The following is a 13,432-nucleotide window of genomic DNA, read 5'->3' as shown; positions in this document are numbered from 1 at the left end:
AAGTCAATCACTGATTGTAAAACGATGATCAAGAGAAAATACGCCCCACTGGCTCGTCTTTAGTTATGTAAAGGCCAGTTTCGGACCCTCATCGGTGCAGTCGAACACTGGGAAACCAATGTCATGTAATGGAGCTATTTTGTTGCAAGTGCCAGTGCATCCAGAACAGCTCCTACGACAAGTTTTCATCTGCATCTGAAAATCTAAGCTCCCTCGGGCACAAGATAGCAGTAAATAAAACTGAGCAGAGCATTCTGTTCTGTACATGGAGTAAAATTGATCGCTTTTCACCAATGTTCGTGAAGTTTTTTTGGCTTTGTAGCCTTGAAATCAATTTTATGCTGATTGGGTCGCGAGATCATTCAATTTTAGACTTCACAAACGTATAAAGGCAATATTTTCACGAGCCCTAGTAGGCTCCGCAACTGAAGTTTGCACATCCTTGCTTTTGGCTGTCCTGTTACTGAAACATCTTCCTTGGCTGACCTTCCGGTGGGCGCGAAACCCAGCATTCCGCGAAGAACGTGAGTCTTCCAACGGCAAGTAGGGGCCCTTTTTCTTATGAAATAGGTTTATGTGGTAATACTTTTCATTTCATTTTTAATGACCAAACGAATGGACGTTCCAATGCAACTTTGGCTCGCTTCCGACCGAAACGTGCTCGTTAGCATGCAAGCGAGCAGTTTCGCACGCAATGTTACTTCATTTTCTTTTCAAAACATTTTGCCCTGAATTATTATCCTTTTTCCAACACGCTCTTTGCACGTTACTAACGCTGATATTTTTAGCCCTCAAAACACAAACTTATCGACACAAAAGCAAACAAACCGTTTTGCACTCTCTTTAAGCGCCAACGTGCGCTACAGAAAATTGTCACATAAGTTAATGAGTGGATCTAAAACGGTTTGCCTTCTGCGCACCATATGCTTAATGCGACTCAGAAAGCCTCTCCGAGCCAGGAAATGTTTTCATTGCATAAATTAATATCCAACCGAACTAAAATTCGCCATGGCTTGACTTTCCTTTCCCTCAAGAAGTGTTCCCGTTTCACGCTCGCGCTCTCGGGTGCGCCCTATCAATGTCAATAGCCTTCTTTGACGCTTTCCAACCGACTTGAATTAATGTTTGACACTTGACGGAGTTAGACCCGGTACCTCGCGGCCCATGCAAATCGACGGCAAAAGCCTCGAAATAGTTCTGCTGCAACCCGCTACTGCAAGTGTGACCGTTCGTTCGAAGTGGTTGTCCAATTGAAGTGCATGAAAGGACTTGTGTCGGTAGCTACCAGTCACCGAGCAATCGACCCTTTCCGAAGGGGATATTTCCCGGGTATCATCCTCTGCAAGCAGAGGCAGCCATCTGAACGAGCGGAAAAGGATGATCCCAATAAAACATGATACTTTATCACATCTCAGTCAACCAATGGCGGCATTTGCTGGGCGTTCATCGTCCGAGACGTCTTCATCTGGTACGCCCGAATTCCGTACCGATGGACGGAAGCATCGGAAAATGTGTCAAATGTCGAACTGACCTCGATTTGGGGCGTCTGCTTTTTCGGAGAAATGAAATCACCTCACACACGGCTCTCGAGCAGACTTTCAAACGCGTTGCTTTAAAGCACACGTACACACGCGCTAGTGCCACGGAAATGGCACCAGCGTGCAGCGTGAGATCGGATCGCAAGCAAACCAAACGAATTGGCTTTTAGCGCTAATCAATTATTCACAATCGACCGCTTAAATCAACCGAAAAACGGAAAGGATGGGTGCTTGTCGTCCGTTGTCATCAACTATTCCCGGGGCTTCCGCCTCGGCACGGGTCACCGGAAATTTCGATGATGGCCTACCAGCATCGGTTTCTCCATCGGAAGGCGCGTTACATGGCTTCGCGCTCTTGATAAGGGTCCCAACCACGAACCCCACCACCCATGAGGGGGTTCACGCTCGAACCGAGACCCTTCTCTATCGCAGCGAGCAGATTAACGGGTTATCATCCCCGAGACAGACATCATCCCGCGTCGCTTCCTTTGGTATGACTTTAAAATCACGACGGAACTGAGGCCCATGAGCGAAGCCCGATCCCACATTTCCCGATCGGAGTTCAAATTCCGGTCCGAAAATGAAGCTACAACGCGGAACACGCCGGAAGAGCGATTATTGATTTTTGAAGGCAATTAAATTGTATCTCTCAATTCTTTCCATCCATGTCTCGGTTTTCTGATCGGAAAACGATTTAAAACAGAGTAGTTGTAAACAACTGAGCCTATATACCCTCGTAGCAATGCCCTCTACTGCCATCACCCATTTTTGTTGATGATTGTTGTCTCTGAGTAACGGGATCGGTACTTGGTTAGGACTACCTGTCACCAGCCTATGTCAAATGATCATGACAAACCGTAGGCACGTGTTGCGTTTTGTTACCTGTTCAATTTCTGCTCTCGTGCTTCGGATCGGATACGAAATGGCGCGCTGATAAATGCGTAACTTGTTGCAGCGAAATTACCACCTAATTTATCACCACATAAGTGCCTTTACACCACCGAGGTCACTGTCACCGCGCAATGGACGCTCACTTTTGGTGCTTCTGCTGACGCACAATGTTGAGTCGTCCTTCACCGATGGGCACAAAACGCAACGACAGCATCACACACAAGCCCAACCGGTCGAGCAACGCACCCCCACCAGGGCGAGAGATCCGTTTGGCAGCTTTCGGCTGAAGCTGCCGCTCGCTTTGCTTGGCACTGATAAACTGATAAAACCCGGGAGCGCGTAGGTGACGCATACCAACGCGCGCGCACAATTTCACTTACACTTTCCTGCGGGATGCGCCTGGGATGCGGGATCCGAACACTCGTGCCGTTACAGGCGTTGGCCTCCTTTTCGCACACGCACTATCGGGAGCCACTTTGCTACTTTGCTGCAAAACCCGAGCGAACCGAAGGACGAGCTCACAGAAACGGCTACCGTGCAAGGATACGGCAACCAACTGTTGCCTGCGTAAGGAAGCTTCACCAAAGTTACTCGCAATCCGCGAAACGAATGGCTACTGCTCGCATTTGCTTAGTAGCACATCGGCGCACTGTCTGCACAAGATCGCACGGAAACTGTGGTATCAAAACGTTGGCACGTACACTGGTACGGGATGTTATCACTCGAGAAGAGCCTCCACGACGGATGGCACCGACGACGTAGAGCCTTTCGCGCCAAACCATACACGTGCTCACTCCTACGCTGTTGTTTAGAAAATGAGAAATTGTTTAGAAGCTGGCCCCACGGGGGAACGGAACGACAACAGTTTTTCGTCCGATTGCTTTGGCCCAAGAGCCGAGATTTATCGCAGCCGTCTGCTCCATCGCACGGTGGGACAGTCGGTACATTCGAGCAGGACAATATTTTTTGTTTTCGAAAAACCATTGCTTGCCGATGTGATGGATGGACAGGATTGGTGTCTGTTGAAAAAACGTTTTGTAAACTATCTATGACATTCAGATTTTCCTAACGGTTGCCTCGGATCAAACCAACATTAAGGAATTGCTTTTAACTTCAAACAGCACCACCGGAGACCCACTGTGCACAAGGTTGAGCTGCATTTTTCTAACTCTCTCGGAGCGTATTTTTTCTCTCACACATCACATAGGTTGGTCTCTTTTCCTCCACAGTCGAATGCAACGCACGTATTTCGCTCTTTCTCTGAGCGGGCGGCTGTGTATACACTGCTAAGAATAAGTATATCACTAAACTAAATTACTTATAAGTGTGGTCCTTTTTTCCTGTTATTCAACGTAGTCATGAAAAAAGTCATCACAATACATTTCAAGAGAATGCTTTTCGAAAACAAATGTGTTTCCTTTATAATTCAAAACGAGAGTGATATATGCGTGTTTTATAACTATTACTAGCCGTGTAACATTTGGATCAACACGTGCGTATGGAATGCCTTCGCATTATTCAAGTCAGTACCAAATGCAAATGCATATAGAACAATTTTTTATGATGGCAAAAGAAATATCATAAAAAAATATCATCATGGCAAAAGAAATATCATCATGATATATAAAAAATATTTGGCAGCAAATTGATAAGATCGATTATATCAAATGATATGAAGTCGCTATATATTTCTACAATTCAGAATCATAGCCTGTTTTCCATTCCCAATGGTTATATTGTAGACTAAATATCAATCCAGGATAGTGCAGAAGAAATAGATAATAATACATTGTATTTGATGAATGATGGACTGATTCATTACAGCACAGCTACCCTGATAGTAACCGGGAGCATACATTTGGAACAATCTCCATCACCAATAAGCTCCCGCATATACTTCGAATGATGTGTGTTTGAGTTAGATAAAGCACATTTCAGTCTCAACCCTATCTAGTCCGCCCCTATTTGCGGCAAAAGCTCTTTCTTTTGGGTTCCATTACAACGTACAGATTGAACACGATGCTCGACCTACGACGCATGGGGCATATGTTACGCGACAGATTCCAGCACGTGCCAGCGCCTGGTTAGCATAATTCCCATGCGCATTGTGAGCTTGGCAGGGCTGTCGCTCGATACTTTTACCACTTTTCGCTCTCCAGACTTGCGAAACTGGGGACGATCAATCAGATCCGCGTATCCACGTTACTCACTTATTAGAGGAAAACTATGAGAACCTACCGTTTTGTTAATTCTTCTATGCAACTAGCAACACCGATCGACGCGAATAACCGCCATATGGCATACGTTACGACCACCATACACACCGTGAGGGAGCGTCTTTATGCAACCGAATTGAGGGGCTTGAAGAGAGATAAGCTAAAGCATTGGAAAGTGTTGCGATATTCGCTTAGTTAGAGTGCTCCATCACGGCTGTCGGCCGCTGGCTTCGAACTGTTAATGAACCGATCGCCAGTTAATTACGCTTGCGAGATCGACGTCAGCGAGAAACGGAATTGATGCTCGCGCTCTCGTTTAGTGGTGGGTGTTTACGCATTTTCGCAAATGTTTGGCATCAAACCAAACCCAACCAAGGGGAGTCATCGTCAACGATTATGACTCCTCCGGCAGCTTCCGTAACGAGTCCGTCAAGCGAACACAAACAGGGAAATATTTTCGGAAGTGAAAAATGACACATTAGCGCACCGGTTATGCATTTGCTCGGTGAGTTAAATAATCGCGTCTAATCAGGCCCGGTCTGCTATAACTTTGATCGTTTTACGGCAGCTTACGATCAAGCGGAAAGTGTATCCGAAAACCACACTCACCATCCTGATTTGAGGGAACGCACATGTAAATGAAGCACGTACGCGAAACGCAAGATTCGTCATAAAAAAACAATAAAAAATCTGTGCTATTACATTGGAAAAATAAATCAACTACACATTCAGTCGTTCGCTTCAATCATTCATTTCCGCATCTCATCCATCAGAGGGGACGAACATCGGTGGGTGCACACAAAAAAAGTAAAAAAATGCTCCCAACTATGCATAAGTGAAGGGAAATGAAGCCCATCAGCCGTATGACATCTCTCATCAAATTATTATTTTTCGATGAACTGTCCCTGAATGTTTCGTTTATTTTTTGTTACTTTTTTCGACGCTTGCTTCCTCCGAATTGGTGCACTTTCATTTGCGCGATCAAAATATTGTCGCTTTTCATCGAACGTGTCGTGTCCCGATCATCCCTCGTCATTTAAAAACGACCTCCCCTTACCACTTCCCATTTCCCGGCATTTCCCGGCGACCAAACGCCCCTCGAGCTACCTGAGAGACCACGCGTACAGATCTCCCGGTATATGCGTTGGGCCGGAAGCGAGCGATAATGAAAACTGGGACGGAGAGATAAACATCTGTCGCATGTCGCCATCAGAAATGGGAGTACTATGCTGCCTTGTCCACGATGCCACGCATCCATCTCTCCTGGGCTGTGAGATGAACTCGAATAGTGAGCAAATCGACAATGCGAGGAAAAAAAGGAACCATATCTGTTGAGGCTCAACCGAATGGACCAAAAAGCTGGAATCGACGCAACGGAGTAGCGGTACGACATGAAGGTAATGCGCACATAAATCATAACTCGTACAATGGAATTGGTCCGTTCGGGTTCCTTCGCCGCTGGGTTGTGATCAGCGATATTAAGGGCACGCGGGCACGAAAGCAGCCTATTTCGAAATTGCAACTAGCCTTACCCGGACGCACGCAATCTGGACACAATCGCACTACTTAAATCGGAATGTCGGTTCCTCTGGGAGCAGGCGACGGTGAAAAGTGACTAACGCGGAATTTATTGTTCAAACATGCAATAGGTTGCTTTATTTCGAATAGAAGACATTAGAGGAATTGCTTTTAACATGGTATTAAATTCTCGAATATGGTGTCATGATGCGACCTAACAGCTTGGACGCGTTAGAAGGGAAACATTCACCGGAACTACGTTGCGGTCTTAGACATCCGTCTTATGGTTTTCCCTACACTACACAGTGCGGCGCATCCTGACGCATTGCAACACTTTGAGTGCGTTGAGAACGCGCTGGGGCGTATGGTTTTATTTTTAATACGGTTAGTTAATAGTTATTAATAGCTTTGTCAGGTTCCTTTTATGTCGCACCTTGGACAAACGGGGCACACGGCTTTTTCGCTAGTTTCCTTAACAGCCTAAAAGGTGATAATGGCGCAATCGATAGCAGCACACCACACACTCGGTATGCTCCATACGTGTTGATCTGATAACAATAGTGCTTCGTTTCGTGTTGATAACTTACGGTCGCTTGCCCGCGAACCGTTTTCTAATTGTCCGTGAGGGCCATATTGACTTAAATTAGTTCCATGTGCTTCGAGCCAAACGTATGACACGACACGAAGAGGGGTAGACCTACGGAAAGGGAAGGGCAGCCCTGTTTCCGGTTGGCAGTTTAGCATCTAAGGGAATGAAAGGTCTACATGTTCTTTGCTCGCTTTGTTTCAGCCATCGGTCGGCCTGACTCTTAAATTGTAAACGCTATATTAAAAATACACTTCTTTGTGAACTTATGAAAAGCGATAGAATAGCGGAAAATCGGTAGCCAGTTTAACAGCCCTGTTTGATCATGAGGTTGGCAAAGCGGAACACCTTCAACCAGCTGAAACAGCCGTAGAATCCTCTCTCGCGAATGGACTGCACGGTAGCAGCCACCATCGCCTGTACACTGGAGCCGCTAACTGCAACACCGTCGGATGGTGGCTCCGAGGCCGCCTCATTAGTACCGCTGCCCTGATGTTTCGGGGTTGCTGCATTGCTGTCGGTTGTTTTGTCGGCGGAAATTTTTGGTGAAGTCATTCTGAGTCGTGTTTGGATCCTCTCTCGATTCTAGCCGAAACGTCCTTACGCTTGAACGGTCCTGGAATCCGGTTACGCAAGCTGCTCCTAGAATCCTTCGCAAGGTTACACTCCTCAGCTCCAAACAGTGGCCTATGGATGTCTTTTTTCACGATTAGCTGGGGCATGAAAGCATGAAAATGAAAATAAATTTCCTCTCACTTTGTTTGATTGTTTAAAAGACGGAAAGCGCAGATACGCGTAAAAAAATTACAATTACGACTCAAAACACATGATGGACAGAGCAAATAAAAAACACATCACTGTTCAGAAGCAACTGTTGTTCTACTGCTTGCTTACGTACCAGAACCCAAGGGTTTGTATTTGGAGGGCGCTAATCATCCACTTGCTCTCTCACTTATATAACTCAGCGCGGCCTGTACACCGAAGACGTGGATATTTTAGATAAGACTCGATAAATACTAGTCTATGAGAATTGCAAACTCCCGCCAATTGAAACGAGTAGATTTCGAAAACAGTGTAGGTTTCTGTTATGATTTGGATTGTGGAAAACGCCGTTCAAGTAAGGGATGGAATGGTGTATTTCTTTTCGGTATTGCCAGAACACTGCTGCTAGTTTGGTGGAAAATTCAACTGCAACTCGCCAACAGCGCACGCGAAGAGCTACAGAATATCAACATGTTTATACGACTGAGAGAGATAGAGAGAGGGAGAGTAGCTCTCGCGTAAGGGCTGAGAGCAGCGTTCGGTTTAGAACTGGGGCAGCAGCATGAGCATGCTTTCGCTCCGCAGGTCCGCAGAGGTCAAGGTTCTGAGTAAATCGTCCACCGTCAACATTGGCCCGGTTGCGCTGGTCTTCTGTTGGAGCAAAGCCCATCGCACGCAATATTGGTCCAAGGGAGTCGAAAACAAACCCCTGCTCCGTTGTTGTCGTCCTTACGGTGTTCGATGTAAATTCCCCTGGAATCGACCATGTGCGCGCTTGCGTACCACGTGTTTGCGCTTCGCGAGATATGATTTATTTTCGAGTATTGATTCATGAGTTGAGAGTACGTCAGCGCTCGTTGCTATTCGAGGGTTTCCAAATTAGTGGGATTCGTTACCATATAGTATTTTAGTAATATTTTTTCCAACTGATCGAACCTTCGCGCAATATTGGTGCACGAAATGAGTGTGATCATGATTTTATTACGCCTGCATTTAATGCACTGTCATTGAAACATGTTTTCTATAAATAATATATCCGAAATGATACCCAAATGTAATGCACTATGCCAAAGCTTTTGCAAATTGATAATTTGTTTGTGGATATTCGTTCAGGGAATAAACATGTTGCAGTTTTACTTACATAAAGAAATTTTAACTCTAGCGATTGAAATTTTACTTTGAAATAATAAAAATTCTGTACAATAACAGTTTGAAGCTGAGTAGCTAGCAGTTACATATGGGATTTATTAGCAGTTTATTACGTACGACCAACTGTTAGCATTATGGGGTTCGCTATTCTTCTATTCTACCTGATCTTCTGCAATTTCGCTTTTAAGTTTTTCAATCTTCAGTGGTAGTAAACTAATCATCTCCTTACAAACACCTACTTCCTGTGCGAACAGCGGTTTCATACGTTCGTTTAGGCAGCATTCTGCGAATCGTTTATAGAAAAACAAGCTGTTTTCTACGTTCTTAAGTTTTAGTCGCTTATCCGGCGTAATGATGCGATAGTATAATCGGCCAATATGAAAGAATGCGTACAATATCGGTTGCATTTCGTCTTCGTCGATGTTTTCTGGCAATTCTAGAGTATCCAGAGAGATCTTGTACGAATCGACAAACTTTTGAAAGTTTCGAATGCTTTTCTCACACAGATGGTTGATTTTGTTGAGAGCATGGGGAGTTGGCCGTTCGTTGGACTGCAACTCGTCCAGTTGTGATAATTTAACGTTAAGCATGTTGGAATATGTTAATCCTAACTCGTACCAAGCTTCCCTGAAGGAAAAAAGATTTAATTAGCTTGTTATGCACAAAGATCCTTCAAATCTCAAAAATACCTGCAAATCGTCAAATAATATGTTGCATTTAAAATTTCCACGATCTCTTCCAGTTGATCCGCACCACGCTTAAAAAGTTTGCATTGGTTGCCATCGTCCTCGTCAAAGGCGGCCAGATGTTTGTACAACGAGGCGATGTCCTGCAAAATGATCGCATACTGGGACGCCGCAGTCTCCTTCGTGTAATACTCTTTTGCCTTCTTCAACCATGAAAGAGAATTCAACATGACTAGTTTTGCATCGTCGAACGTTAGGCAGAATTCGTCCGTGACCTGGCCTTCATAAGCTGTAAGATCCAGTCCAACGAACCGATCCATTTTTTTAACCGGCGTAAGGGGTGCTTCTTTCGGTGCATCATCGTCAGGATCATCATCTACACTGAGACGCTCCTTCGACGTTGCAAGAATATGTAAACCATATTTGGCCCAGCATCGTCCAACATCCGCCATACGGTAACGAAGCGTGTCCTCTTTCTCAGCTCGTTCCTCGGGGTTTGTAATTTTTTCGATCACATCGGTCTCGTATCGGTTCAGGATAAAAGTGCTGGCTGCAAGAAGATGCCGTGCCTGAGAGAGATGATTTTTAGGGAAGTAATACTGCGACAAGGTGGCCGCGTTTAATGCCCAATCGATGTGTTCATACTCGTTGTATTCGAGCTGACGTCGCAGCGTCATATGGCAAAATCGTGCCGAGTCCTCAAGATTGTTCAAGAAACCAAATACCTGCGCCAGGTAATACAGCGTCAATGTGTGATTCGACTCTAATAGTTTCAGTCCTTTTCCTTTCTCCACTTCGTCCTTGGTACCAAACAGATCGGCCATCGTAAGAGGTTGCAATTCTTGTTCTTTTGCTTCCATGTAGATATCTTTTGCTTGATCTAGATACTGCTTGGATTCCGCATAGTTGGAATGATTACACTCCGATATGCCGAGCTGATTGAGAATTTCTATGTGCACGTTGATCGTGGGCTCTTTTCCGCGGTCCATTTCAACAAGCTCGAGAGCTTCCTTGAGGAGTGTATCTCCACGTGGTTCTTCGACAAATATTGTTATTTTGGCGATGACCTTGATGATATTCGCCTGAATGCAACGCACCGTTGCAGCTGCATCCGTCTGTTGATCGAGCGCTTCAGACAATGTTTTCACTTTTCTTAACGCACTATGTAGAACGTCTCGTGCAGTATAATGTGAACGAAACGGTTCTGTGGGAGGATCATTCTTGCTATCTTCATCGATTAAACGGTGCGCTTTTTCATACTCTTCTCTGATGTCCGACAAGTTTTCTTTGGTAATTTTCATTGCAGCAAATCCAAGTATACTCAACGTTCTTAGGCCAGCGGAAAAACAACAAACATCGATTTTGCTTTGACACGTGCTTGACAAGTTTGTTGCCTCACGGCGGTAAAATTCAGCACAGGGCACCCTTCTCCGTGCTTTTTGTTCTTTTTCGTTTTGCTTGCTTTTAAGAGATTATGATATACAATAGAGTTGCAGTAATATAGTTTAAAAACATGCAGTGCTAATTATGGACATTTTTTTTTAGGAAATAGCTAAATTTGAACAAAATATGCTAAATTCAAGGACCACCCTGTGTCAAGAAACAAATTTGAAGTATTGAATTTCAGCTTATATCTTCACATCAGTCACTGACTGAGAACATCAAATTACCACATTTCGCAGAAGAATAAGAAGTTCTTTTTCGACAACCCGTGGCGATATCACGCGTGTGCGTTCGCTCCGCAGAAAATTTTCCTTCGCTATCCGCGTTTATCGTAAGTATCTGAAAGTATTTTTAGAACTATTGCGATCGCGAACTGCAGAGCTAGCTAGAAAGTTGATTGTTTTGATGCGGTTGAGTGAGTTTTATTGAGATTACCCTGGGCGGTCAGCCACCTGATTCTGATCATTAGCACTCGAGCCACGGTGCGGTTAGCGTTTGTAGACAGAAAAGGAACTTCAATTTAATAGTAGGTACACGCGGTGGCGGGGTTTGGTTTCGCGTCCTTAATTCCGGACATAGTGATGTGATTTATCCAATTCCTTCCGTGTAAAATTTTCTCTCGTGTGACCTACTTTAGACAATTGGGCCAGTAGTTTTGCTATGGCGCGAAAGGATTTTCGCCAACTTACGTAATGCTTGTTAACGATGTTTCACAGTTCGTACTGCAGTGTCAGCAGAGTGATCTTGAGCGCGGTTGCCCTGTTTAGATAACGTATTTGCGAGCCCTTGAAATATCTCGTTGCCTTGACGACAAGATCGGTGACTAGGTCGCTAAAGGTGTTTCACAATTACATCACACGTGTAGCACCATTACGTCACGTATAAAAAGGGATGAAATTCATAAGGAGTAGGTGACCTTGGCACGGTACAGACATGAAAGGGATAAGTAGGGGGATCAATGTGTGACGATAACCAACAATTAGCCCATCCTTAACTTGGTGGTGTGGTGAAATGATTTTTCAATTGCATAATGTGTTGTAATGTACACGTGATTGATTGAGCATGCGGTTTTTTTTTCATTTTTTCCACAGAAAAATCTTTGAATAACCATGGGCGTTCCAGCTGGTGATGTTGAGAAGGGCAAGAAGCTGTTCGTTCAGCGATGCGCCCAGTGCCACACCGTTGAAGCCGGCGGTAAGCACAAGGTCGGACCGAACCTGCATGGACTTTTTGGTCGCAAGACTGGTCAAGCCGCTGGATTCAGCTACACCGATGCCAACAAGGCCAAGGGAATCACCTGGAACGAGGATACGTTGTTTGAATATCTGGAAAACCCGAAAAAGTACATCCCCGGAACGAAGATGGTGTTCGCTGGTCTGAAGAAGCCCCAGGAGCGTGGCGATCTGATCGCCTACCTGAAGTCTGCTACCAAGTAAACTGACCGAAGAGAGCTCTGCACGGGTATCGGTGTCCTAGATTCAGCCAAAACACTGCTACAAACAGAAAAAGTAACAAAACATAGCTACGATAATTGCAACGCCTGCACAACCCCATTGGATGATACCATTGATCCGCAAAACAAACCGTCAAAGGAACCAGGCGCCGCGGCGTCATCCGGAGAGTAACCTTCACGATTAGGACAATGTCTATGTAAATCTATTTAATTTAATTTATGCTAGAATTAAAATAGCCTGACAAATTCGTTTTAATCGATCCCTGGAAAATAGCGAATTGAAATTTCGCTAGAATGGTTGCTTCGATACGACGTTCGAAGTTGAATCTAGGCGGATTGCTGCGTGGCGGTTACTCGTTGATCCGCTTTAGTTTAATTCAGATATCGAATGTGTAGTATTATAACTATCAAAGAAATGTTTTCATCCCAACGGCAGACGTATAACGCTGAATAAAACACGGAAACCAAAGTTAAAGAGTTTTTCTTTAATATTAGCGAAATTGTGTGAAATTAAGCTGGCTGATATATGCTTTTTTTTAAATGCAACGTGCAAAAAGATTATTTTTAAATTACTGGTTACCAACAAATTTCCTCGATGAATTTTGAAAATGGGAACATCCTATGGCCTTCTCAGGACAATGATTTTCCTTCGTTAAGTTAGTTGAAAAGCCAATGTTACGATTGAGTGTTTATAGTCAGCTGTCTTTTGATATATCGGCATATATTATTAAATTTTGCATATGTATGATCGATATATTTTACTTGATCGACACTGTTGCATTTCATCTCCTAAAGCTGGTTTAAATCAAATATTTCGTTAAGAGAGAGATGTGCTCTGTGCGGCCACGGCCTCAGTGCACTTTTCGCTCTGCAGATGTAAATGCAAGTCAACTTCTCTTGGCACTTGGCCTGGAGCTGTCACATAAAAAGACGACACGAAGGAAGAGGAGTGGAGTGCTGAAGCAGCGGAAAATCGATTTTTATCCTTAATCCGAACGGAAGGAAAACGATTTGCGTAAGGAAAGTCGCGGTGGTCGTCAGCAGTGCAAACCCCTCGAAAGCAACCGATAGCACCTAGTTCGAGCGCATTGGCTTGCGAGCCGGTGCATCTTGTTGGGTAAGTTCATTCTACATAGTCATCGCTACGCCCGAAGAAAGAGGCGAGGAGCGTCATCATCATCAGTTGAACT

The 13,432-nt window shown here is 44.6% G+C and overlaps 2 protein-coding genes across 3 annotated transcripts; one reads left to right on the top strand and one right to left on the bottom strand.

Annotated features, from left to right (window-relative positions):
- Positions 1-8,714: 8,714 nt before the first annotated feature.
- LOC128726087 (KIF-binding protein) lies at positions 8,715-10,647 on the bottom strand. The gene is made up of 2 exons (XM_053819875.1): positions 9,350-10,647; positions 8,715-9,287 (listed from the first exon to the last, which is right to left on the bottom strand). Exons 1-2 carry the CDS (start codon positions 10,645-10,647, stop codon positions 8,813-8,815), a joined length of 1,773 nt encoding a protein of 590 aa, XP_053675850.1. The 3' UTR covers positions 8,715-8,812.
- Positions 10,648-11,049: 402 nt separating this feature from the next.
- LOC128727481 (cytochrome c-2) lies at positions 11,050-12,711 on the top strand. Of its 2 annotated transcripts, none has more exons than XM_053821398.1 (2): positions 11,050-11,120; positions 11,881-12,711. In XM_053821398.1, the coding sequence occupies exon 2, from the start codon at positions 11,899-11,901 to the stop codon at positions 12,223-12,225; it is 327 nt and encodes a 108-aa protein (XP_053677373.1). In that variant the 5' UTR covers positions 11,050-11,120; positions 11,881-11,898; the 3' UTR covers positions 12,226-12,711. The 2 variants fall into 2 exon arrangements, with proteins under 2 accessions (XP_053677373.1, XP_053677374.1); XM_053821399.1 differs by lacking the exon at positions 11,050-11,120 and adding an exon at positions 11,164-11,315.
- The last annotated feature ends 721 nt before the right edge of the window (positions 12,712-13,432 follow it).

The sequence above is a fragment of the Anopheles nili genome, chromosome 3 (assembly GCF_943737925.1).
Source record: "Anopheles nili chromosome 3, idAnoNiliSN_F5_01, whole genome shotgun sequence".
Taxonomy (NCBI): domain Eukaryota; kingdom Metazoa; phylum Arthropoda; class Insecta; order Diptera; family Culicidae; genus Anopheles; species Anopheles nili.
This window is presented reverse-complemented; position numbering and strand designations above follow the sequence as displayed.